Source organism: Drosophila takahashii, chromosome X, assembly GCF_030179915.1.
Source record: "Drosophila takahashii strain IR98-3 E-12201 chromosome X, DtakHiC1v2, whole genome shotgun sequence".
NCBI lineage: Eukaryota > Metazoa > Arthropoda > Insecta > Diptera > Drosophilidae > Drosophila > Drosophila takahashii.
In genome coordinates, this window is record NC_091683.1 from 3,741,707 (window position 1) to 3,752,906 (window position 11,200).

At 38.0% G+C, this 11,200-nt stretch overlaps 2 protein-coding genes across 2 annotated transcripts; both read left to right on the forward strand.

Moving 5' to 3' along the window:
- Nucleotides 1-7,117: 7,117 nt before the first annotated feature.
- On the forward strand, nt 7,118-8,067 carry LOC108056683 (uncharacterized). The gene has a single exon (XM_017140565.3). It carries the CDS (start codon nt 7,302-7,304, stop codon nt 7,785-7,787), a length of 486 nt encoding a protein of 161 aa, XP_016996054.2. The 5' UTR covers nt 7,118-7,301; the 3' UTR covers nt 7,788-8,067.
- Nucleotides 8,068-9,228: 1,161 nt separating this feature from the next.
- Antdh (Antennal dehydrogenase) lies at nt 9,229-10,719 on the forward strand. The gene is made up of 2 exons (XM_017140560.3): nt 9,229-9,838; nt 10,475-10,719. The coding sequence occupies exons 1-2, from the start codon at nt 9,263-9,265 to the stop codon at nt 10,649-10,651; spliced, it is 753 nt and encodes a 250-aa protein (XP_016996049.1). The 5' UTR covers nt 9,229-9,262; the 3' UTR covers nt 10,652-10,719.
- The last annotated feature ends 481 nt before the right edge of the window (nt 10,720-11,200 follow it).

Genomic DNA, 11,200 nt, shown 5'->3' on the forward strand with positions numbered 1-11,200 from the left:
TCTGCTATTTAAGTTTATTCTTTTTTTTATTTATTTATATTTTATTTTAAAAATGCATTAGTTACATTAAAAATAAATTCGATTTATTCATAACATACTCTTAAACAAAAGTAAATCGAAATCTACCACAAATTGTTTAAAAATAACAATATACTTAATAATATTACTCAAGATATAAACCAGATATCTATAAATAATGAGTATAAGTTAGTCGCATCTCAACATTCTCACTTAATGCGTGTGTGTGTGTTTTGGAGAGGGCTTATCTGACATTTACGCATTGCAAAAAAGTACAAAAAAAAAAGCGGAGGCGATGAGAAAAAAGTTGGCTATGCTTCATGAAGTTTCGCCATCAATATTCCGCCCGCCCCTCCCATCACCACCCCCTGACCCACCGTAACCCCTTGAACCCGGCATATATTTGCGCGTTGATTGTGTGGGTCGCTGTGTCCAGAGTGTGTGCGTGTCTGCGTGTGTGTTATGAACACGTTGTGGCGATAAATTTTGTCATGCTGCGCTATTGAACCCCCTGAACCTTATAAAAATTTATAAATGTCAGTAAACTGTTGAAGGTCATCAAGCAGACCTAAACAGACGCTCCCAAACTACGCGCCCAAAGATAAAAATGTAGATGAGCAGAAGGATCTCCTACTAAATGAACTGATGAGAGTCCGTCCCTCTCAGAACCCGAATCCTGAAGCCCGAACCGGAATGCCTTTGGGTCAGCTCTTACCACAAATAAGTTCAGCCGTGGAAATGGATCTACTTATGTCTGAACTTGGGGAATTTATCGTACATTTAATTGAAGCCAAAGGAAATGCCACTTGAATTCGAGCTAAAATAGATAGGTTTCTTTATAAAGAGAGTATTTTTGGGTGTAGAAAAATATTTAAAAAAGCTTCAAAAAACTTATTAATATTTAAAGAACAATTAATAAAGCTATGGTTTTTTTTTTTAAATATAAAATAAATATATAATATTGATAGATACCAAAGCATTCAAAAGTCAATTAGCAATTAAATAAAGAACACATTTAAAGCGAAATCGAGAGAAAAAATCACTTTGGCAAGAAGCTTGCGAATGGAGGACACTCAATTTCATTGTTTGCCGGACGCTATGGAAATCGGGTAATTTCTATGCAAAAGTGACCAGAGGTATTCAATTTACCGGGGAGTGGTAGAGTGGCATAGAGAATATCCAGGCACTCCTTGACCCCCTGGAAACCTTTTGCCCCCCTTCCCCTCGCGCCCCTGTCCCTCTCGACAAAGCCAGCCGGCTAAGCTAGTTAGAAGCTATTTCAGAAACTATAAATATGGAAATACTCACTTTGGTGCCGCAATGCCAAGCAAAAAAGGCAGAAAACTGTTGCGAGAAAGCTGTGTGCACTGTGGAAAAAGGTTTTGTAATTTAAGAGATTTAAGATTATAATAATTTAGTCTCTAAAAAAATATCTGCCCAATATAATCTCGTATTTAACATGTAAATTTATTTAATTTCCTTTTATTATTTTCCGGTTAACTACCAATTAGCTCTTGAATTTCTTTCTCTGTGAATCTAAGTCCTGGATAAAGAGGACACGGATGCGGATGCGGATGCGGATGAGGACACGGCACAGCTGCCGCACCACGTCACTTGAATGCGCAAACACAAAGACTCGCATATGAGGCGAGGTTGGACTTGGCTTGGATTTCGGATTTCGTATTTCGGATCTGGGATGTCGGATCTCGCATTTTGGATTTTGGCCCCGAGTTGAGTTGAGTTTTTGAGCAGAACGAATGTGCTGCGACTCGAACACAATTCGCCGTCGCGGTGTCCTTGACGGAATCCTCTTTAACGGTAAGCTGACCGAAAGACCAAGAAGACCCAACAGCTTATTATACACGAACATGCACTCGTAGAAAATTCTGCCAAATTTAATGCAACAATTTATTTCGTAGACATTTATTAAACTTTGTCAAATAAAAAAAATACTCTTATAAAATTTGCTTCATTAGCGTAAACCATTTCCATTTTAGAAACGATTAAAAATTTTTTCTTTATGTGATTTTACAACACCTAAGAAACATGTTTTTAGACAAATTTTTTGTTGCACAATTTTTAAATACCACATTTCCTTTCACTTTTCACCCAATTATTGAGGGGGTTTCAATTATTTTTTATTTATTTAATAATTATTAATTAATGCTTATAAACGAAATAGAAGAAGTTAAAATATGACTCAAAAAATGGTAAACAAAATACCTTGGCAGAATATTATTAATATTTACACTTGTTTTTTCCCTGTGTGTCGACCGTTCTCTGTTTCTTTTTAAGGCCTCCTGGTTCGAGAGTGCAGTGCTTAATATTTTTTTACAGTCTCTTAGAACTGCCAACAATACCACTTATGTTTTCGTGCCCGACTGTCAGTGCAGGGGCTTTGGAGTCTGGTCAGCGAAGGACCTCACATGTTAGCCTCCCCGGAGGCTTTGGTTATTACAAATGGTCGGACAGTTCGGAGTCCTCTTCCTGCAGTAAATTTCTTCCTTTCTTTTTTTTCTGCACATCGTTAAAGATGTGAAACCGCCTGCTAAAGCTCACTCAAGTGAAAAATTTGAAAACGTCCAGTAAAATGAAATGAAATGCGAAAAGTAAAAACACACAAGGCCATGAGAAGAGAAAAGGAGAGAGGACGTGAATCAGAGTCAGTGGCCATAAACGGGGCTGAACAGAGAACAGAAAGCGGAAGCTCACGTACGGCATATTAAATAAATTGGCATGGCTATGTGATGCGGTAAGAGCTCACTCTCCAAAGTCCCCAAGAAAGTTCCCTGAAGCGAAGTGATTAGACGGCACTCATTAAAAGGCCACCAAAACTTGCTATCCGAATGTTCGGATTCGGAATTAACATTATCGAATGTTGTCTCCCTGACTTGACAAACGACACTTGATATTTTTCGGGGCTATGGCTTCGGCACTGGACTTCCTCTGTTCTGTTCGCCCGAGTCAAGTCCATTCGAGGGCCATCAATTGACACAGAGAGCACCAAAGTCAACTGGGCAATGCAAACAACAAATAAGGGGGAAAAAAACTGGTAAAAATCCTGGCCAACCAAAAGCTGACGGCCGCAGGACTTAATACTCTGAGCTAACAAATTTAAGTAATTCATTTTTAAAAAATGTTATTAATTAATATAAATATTAAAAGGTGTTATAATTTTAAAGTTTTTGGGAACATGTAGAAAGTATATAGAAAACATGTAGAAAACATGTAGAAAGTATGTAGATGACTTGTAGAAAGCTTGTAGATAGCATGTAATAGTATGTATTTATTTTATACTAAATGTTTTCAACAAATAAAATGAAAAAAACGACACTCAAAAGGAGTATGGCCAATCAAATGTGGAATGGAAGAGCATAGCCTGCAGGAAAAGTCGCAGGATCGTGGGCGGAAAATTGGAAAGTGCGGGAGGGGGTGAGACAAATCGGTTTAGCCTAACTGCACTGACAGCCAAACACAAACACACTCGCAGAGGCGCACAATTGAATTTATGTAAGCCAGAGTTCTACAAGCGAAACACAGAAAAAGCGGAAAAAAGAGGAGCAGAAAAAGGCACGTGGAAAGGCGAGGAAAATGCGATGGGAAAAGCGGAAAGGGGCGGACACACGGAAAAAAGTTCGACCGTTCGACGGAATCGGAATCGTTGCCTGGGCATTTGTGTTATCGGTAATTATTTTGCCACTTTTTCAAGTGCTCTCACCACTTTCACCACTTGCCCTGCAACTGTCCCCTTCCCTTTTCCACCCACTAAAGTCCCGGTCGTAGAGCGAACTAAGCTTATTTACCCATTTTTGCTAATGGCATGGGAGGAAAGCAGCGAAGAAAGAGTAGATGGCTAGATTGCTAGGGAATTCACGGAGAGAGAGATGGCAATAGGACAGAAAGAGACGGAGAAAGTGGTCCTGCAACTGCAGTAATGCGATAAAACTACACAGCGTTACAGTGAAAATATAAAAATATAGATGGTTTTCGGAAGAAAAATGTGAAATAATAATCTGTTGGTGTCCAAAAGTATGCAACAATAAATTTATAACCACCTTTTATGTAATTTCAAAGTCCTAGTAATTTCTTGGAGTAAAAAAAAAATCTAACTCCTATTATGTATAAATATTATTTATATTTACATTTATTTATTAAACTTTGTCGATTAATCTTTTAAATCTTAGAATGTAAATGTGTAAATATTACAAATATTTTTGGCACTTAGTAAAGATCTTTTTAGAGGCATTCGCACTCTTTTGTGGCCCACTGTGCCGGTCCTTTGTCTTTGCCAGCTACTTGAATGTTTGCTGTTCGGAGCCAAAACAGAATGCAACTGCCAACATATTTGACCCAAGTCGGCGAAGGACCATCCTCCTTGAAGTCCGACTGTGGTATGCGTTTGTTTGCAAACTTGATGAACTATGCACTGGCCTCTGTGTCTTCCACTCTGTTTTTCCCGCCTTTCGCCATCCAACATAGTTGGCAGCACATAATTCGGAATGTCCGAAGGTCAGGCCGTGAAATATTAACTTGGCTGATCACTCACAGTGGGTGAAACAAAAGGGGCTCGTTCGCAGTAATTCCATCAAATGTTGCACTGAAACGAATTGTTAGTGCTAGAAACAATATACAAGAAATATTTAATATAATATACGAATTATTATTTTATGCCAAATATTTTTCCCTGTTGACCTTAAATAACTAGCATCGTATCAGGACTTTTGACCAAAATTCACTATTTTAAGCGGGTTTTCGATCATAATTTGGTCAATCAAAGGTCTACAGAAAAAAGAGCGACTGTTTTGAGCAGCTAATAACCTAAGCTAACGATCCCCATCACTTTCTGGGAAATTTATTTTTTGATAAATTTTTGCATTTTTTAATGATGGTTACATCATGATTTTTTGCAAAAAATGGAAAAAAATTAAAATATTCAAACTTAAATGCCAATCAATTCTAAATGAAATTACGAACTCACCAAGGTATGACAATCCATATTTGGACCATTTTTTGAATTTTTTCAGTCAAAATACTGACTATTTAGTGCGGAAAATAAAGATAATAAAAAATATATACATATACGTAAATCACTAAATTAAGTGCCTTTAGAAGTTATGTTTTTTGCTTTAAAGGTATATTTATATTATTAATAATTATTTAGTTTATAATTATTATTACAACATGGCCTCGAGTATGTTTTATTTATGTTGAAGATTCACTTACCCCATGTAATCGCAATGTTATAAACTAAATTCAAGGGTCGATTCCCCGGGGTTTTGCTCGCTGTAATTTTAATTTTCCCACCCAGCATTTCGGTTAATCTCTTCTGTGTGTTTTTCTGCGCACTTGTGTCGCACTTATGTATCATCATTTGTTTGGCTCTGATTTAATACTAGCAATGACACAATGTTGACGCCGGCCGAGGACAGGCAATTTAACTACGATGTCGCCACTGCAGCGCGTCAAGGACGTGGGCCTGACAGTCGGATGGTCACCGGGGCTCACAGCCACCCAGCCTCAGGACCACCCCCTCATCATCGCCCAGGACCAACCCACCAACCGCCCCTCAGTCATTCCGTGTCCCATTAGGCGTGGGCTTTTGTCTTTGCTATCATTATCAACACCCTGCCGTTTTTTTTATTTCTCGGCCTGCTGCTTATTCTTCTTATTCTCAGGCACAGTAAACAAAAATGTTGGACATCATAAGGCAAACGTTGCGTATACGTTATATCTGCACCACGCATATTACGTATACGCAACGTGAACACATGGAATTTAATTTTTACACGAAAAACTAAGACCTCAACATTTATAATTTAAAATGAATTTTACCATTAAAAAACATTTTTTTTCCAAACAAATAGTTACATTTTTTTTTAATTTCAATTTCTTCCAGTGTATCTGTTGGTTTATGAGACATTTTGTTGCTGCTTATTTAGCTTTCGCCTTCATTTCCACTCAGTTCAAGTGTTTTGCATTTTATGCTTGGCACAAGAATCAAGTGGAATATGAATTGCAAAGAGGATGAGAACCTTATAAATACCCTGTTTAAAATGCCAGCCATGTATGTTCCAAAACGTGCGAGAAATTCAAGTTTAAAGTTGATTTACAAAGGAAAACAAAGTATGATGCCAAAGAACAAATGGTTATTTTTGACAAATGCATTTACCTCAATTTGGAAGAATTTTCAAGAAGGCAGTAGAGGTTATAAATTTAATTAAAAAAAATATTATCAATAGTAATATTAAGCGCCTGAATTTCGAAACTAATTTTAAGTGAATTAAGCAACTTAAACACCCATTAGATACCCCTTGTTTAGACAAACGTTTGTTGCCACGTCTTCGTCATTATCACTTGCGCTGCAACACGACAGTGTCCTTTTTCAAAAATTAACACAACGCTGGCCACACCGCCCTTATTTTGCGACAAGGCTAAGCCAAAAAAAGAGAGATAGAAATAAGAAATGAGACATGAGAGCAAAAAGATGGAATGAAAATGAAAAGAAATGTCATTTATCACAATACAAAATTGTATGCTAAATAACACGGAATGACCTGAATTAAAAGCGGAGCGCCAGAAACATTATGCCCATCATTAAGGGGATATTTTCTTTAAGCGCTGCAAGCTGAAAAAATTAACTGCCAAATCTGGTCAAGAAAAATCACAAACTAAGAACAAAATGAATTAAAGTGTAATTATATTTTAAGTTCGTTTTTCTAGAATAATATTAATATCTGGAAAATATGTTTTCTGTACAAGACTATTATATTTATTGAGAAAAAATGATAAACTAAAAACAAAGTGAATGGACGTGTAATTATTATTTTTAAATTTACTTTTTCTTGAATATTATTAACATTTTAATATCTGGGAAATATGTTTTCTGTACAAGGTTTGTATATTTATTTACTTTCAAGCTGGACTCAAATGATTTTCAACGAATTCAGATTTTAGAAATTAGATTTAAACTGAATTACGGCCAACTAAGATCAAATTTAACCAAAATATGTTAATATGCAAAATTTCTAATCTAGATATCCATGGAATCAAATGTCAAATTTAAAAACCGAGCTACCCCAGCCGGAGCTCCAGATCCTCAGTTTTACTTGTGTGTTCAAACAGTTAACACCGTTCGGCGGAACAAAATTTTTGGGGCTTCTATTTGGGCAAAGAAAAAAACCACAAAAAATCAACAAAAAAATTTCAACCGTTTTTTCAGTTTCGAGAATTTTCAATAGTTTAATTTACACATTTTTTCGTTTTGAACGCTTCGCAGGAAAAACATGTCCAACGCGTTTTCCTACTGGAACGGCCAGCCCGTGAATGCGCCGGTTTATCCGCAAATGGGCGATCTGATGGGACAGATGGGAGCTGGAGGATCTGTGCCCGGAGGATCTGTATCTGGAGGATCTGTAGCAGGCGGATGGACCGGCGTCCAACAGCCAGCTGCTTCTCAGTGCCCCACGCAGACTCATCTTCCATTTGCCGCCGGCGGAGGCGGCGGAATGCCAGCTGGACTGGGACTAGGAGTAGGTGGAGGAGCTGGTGTCCAGCGGAGTGCCCCGCAGATGGGCATGGGCGACTATCAGAACGTCAGTTCGCCGCTCACCTGCAACCTGCCGGCCACCTTCTTTGGCCAGGGACCCGGTCAATTTGAGCCCTGCATCGACAATGGCGAGGCCTTCTGCGCCTACAACGGCATGGACATGAGCATGAACTACGGCGGCGGAGGCAGTGCATCCGGTGCATCCAAGGGCGGCTTCTGGTAGGACATCTACAAGGACAATCTGCGACACAATAATTACCATCTCCCACGGCATCACGACGGCAGCAGCAGCAGCAGCACACGATCTTTCAACACAAAAACAAAGAAAACACCGAAACAAGTTCTACAGCCACATCCGAATATCGATATCGACACTTGGACACAGCATCATCCACTCCACTCCTTCCAATCGCCAAGCAATGCAAAGGGAATTGCGATTGCGATTGGCGTTTGTCCGTTGGTGCAGTTAAAATAAATATTTTGATGAGTCCTCCCTGAAATAATCTTTTTTTTATATGAAGTGGGTGAAATGTGGGTAAAAGTAAATATTAAATTTTAAAAAAATATTACAGGAAGGTAAGCAAGTGATTTACTGCTTGCACTGCTTGCAGTCCATTATTTGCTCATAGCTTTTCAATCAATCATCCGATTTTAAAATTTTCTTCTACATTTCGATAGTTATTAACAAACTCAACAATGTGGCATTTACACTTTTATAAAATGTGTTGATATATATATAATATATATATGAAAAATACCTTATTCCTATGATATGATAATTATAGTAGATGATGAGTGAACGTGCGGCTAATTGAATGTGAGAAGCGCGTTAGAAACGCGAGTCGTGTGTGTATATTTAATATGCTAATTATTTAATAAGCGTATGTGTGTGGCAAAAAGGTATTATTATTACAGCATGCTAATCGTTTTCTAATTTAACTCGAGAGCTGTCAGAATTTAATTCAGACAAATATAAAAATAGAAAACGGTGAAGATTCCCAAGAGAATGGACTAGCTTTGCCTCAAGTTTATTATTTTAAGCTGTAATCAAAAAAAATAAATTCAATTAGTTGAATTAATATTGAGTAAGCAAACTAAAATTATCCCACATGTTTTAGTTAATGCAGCGTTTGAATAAATACAATTCATACGTTGTTTACACTAATTTGAATAATTTAATGCAAACAGTTTATGCGTTTAATTGACCCAATTTTCCATCGTATGATTATCCCAAGCAGGCCGTATAAATATATGCTTCTTGATTTCCAAAAACAATAAAAACTGTCTTCTTCAACTAGGCAAATAGAATGACCCCGCCCCTTTTGCGTATCAAGGGGGCGTGACTGATTGTCTCGGCGATGAGATGGCAGTTTCTCAACACGCTAACAAGATTCACTGAGAGAAATTGCTATCTGAATGTAAGATTCAATTTTTATATGTAAATTAAATGCAAATGAAAAATTCAAAAAAATTATATGATAATTTTTATAATATTTATCGTTTCCCTTAATGATTATAAAATGTTAAATTAATATAAATAAATGTAAAAAATACGTTTATAATACAAAAAAACTAGTATCTTTCAGTGCTATTGGCTAGAACTCGTTCGGAGAGCTGCGCACGCAACCTGACACTCCATATATAAGGAGGAACAGTCGGAGATCCAAGTAAATATCGGTGGAAATCAAAGCTAGAAACATGGAACGCTGGCAGAATCGCGTGGCCGTCGTCACAGGCGCCAGTTCGGGCATAGGATCGGCGATCGCCAAGGATCTCGTGCTGGCCGGGATGAGGGTGGTGGGTCTGGCCCGGCGGGTCGATCGGGTCAAGGAGCTGCAGAAGGAGCTGCCGGCGGAGAGGAGGGGTCAGCTCTTTGCCCTTCACTGCGATGTGGGCAGCGAGAGTTCGGTGAACGAGGCCTTCGATTGGGTCATCCAGAAACTGGGCGCCGTCGATGTGCTGGTCAACAATGCCGGCACCCTGCAGGCTGGCCACCTGGTGGACATGAATCCCTCGATTATGCAGCAGGTCCTGCAGACCAACATCATGGGCATCGTGATGTGCACCCAGCGGGCAGTGCGCTCGATGCGGGAGCGCAAGTTCGACGGCCATGTGGTGCTCATCAACAGCATCCTCGGGCACAAGACCATGTCGGCCATGGAGGGCGTGATGCCCGACGTCAACGTCTATCCGCCCAGCAAGCACGCGGTCACGGCTTTGGCCGAGGGATATCGCCAGGAGTTCCTCGCCCTGGGCACCCGCATCAAGATTACGGTGAGTTCGTATTACATATTTTATTTACTATTTAAGCAAATTAAATTTATTAGTTTTCAAAAGCACCTATATTTGTAGTTGGTTTTATTTGAATACATTTTGTAAGTCTAGTTAAATGCCAAGCTAATTTAAATTTTTAATTTGTACAATTGTATTTAACTTTTGTATTTAAGTTATTTAACATAAAATAATACAATTTTAAGCTTACTTATTTCTGTCTATCTGAATTTATTTGTATATATTTTCTTTTTCGCAATTTAAATTTTAATTTGGAGATAGGTACATGAAATGTATTTATAAAATAGATTTTCTTATTTTGTTGTTGAATTTAGTTTATGAAAAATTCTGATTAAATATATGATGTAAATTCACTGCTAAAAATAATGCTTATAATTTGCCTAATTTCTCCTTAAGTTCCATCTATCTGTAATATTTTGTATATATTTTATTAATTTTTTTTGTGTTGTTTTTATTTTTTCGGAAATTCTGATTTCCTATATTATTCTAATTTATTGCTAAAAATATTTATAGTAATTTACTAGTTTACTAATTAACTTCCCAGAAATAACGACTTTCAACGCACTTATTTCCATAGATCTGTAATATTTTCTAATTATTTCCCTGGTTGCATTTCAGAGCGTCAGTCCGGGCGTGGTGGATACGGAGATCCTGCCGGACAGCATCAGGGAGGCCATCAGGGACCGCATGCTCCGCTCCGAGGACATCTCGCAGGGCGTGCTGTACGCCATAGCCACGCCCCCACATGTCCAGGTCCACGAGCTGACCATCAAGCCCCTTGGAGAGACCATGTAGAGAGCTCCTGAGATCTGGAATTTTTTTTAAATATTTTTTTCCTAGCTTAGTACCTTGTTTCATATGTTTTTTTTTTTGTATTTAAAGCACAATATGAAAATCTTAATTATTAATATACACTCTAAAATAAAAAGCATTCCTTTTTAACCACACGTCCAAGTGCCAATCGATTGAATTTATTTATATTTTATTTGCACAGCTGAATATTCATGGAAATTGCCTTGTCTTAACCCACAACAACCCAATTAAAGGCGCATAACCCTTTTAGCATAACTTATTTGCACATCCAGCTGCAGGCCATTCTCGTTGTATTTTCAAATGAAATGCAAATTCGAATTCCTGCTTGCAAAGATCCTTTGGTGTTTCGAGAGAAAAATGCTGGCAAAAATAAATAAAACAGCAAATGACTTTCCGCATAATGGGGCTGGCAACTAATTGCCAATGGCCCCTAATAGCTTTAATTGACAATTTTTGCTGGCCGAGCTGGAGCACAATTGAAATTTTACACAGAAACACAAAAAAACACAGAAAAGGCGAGAGCAATAAATG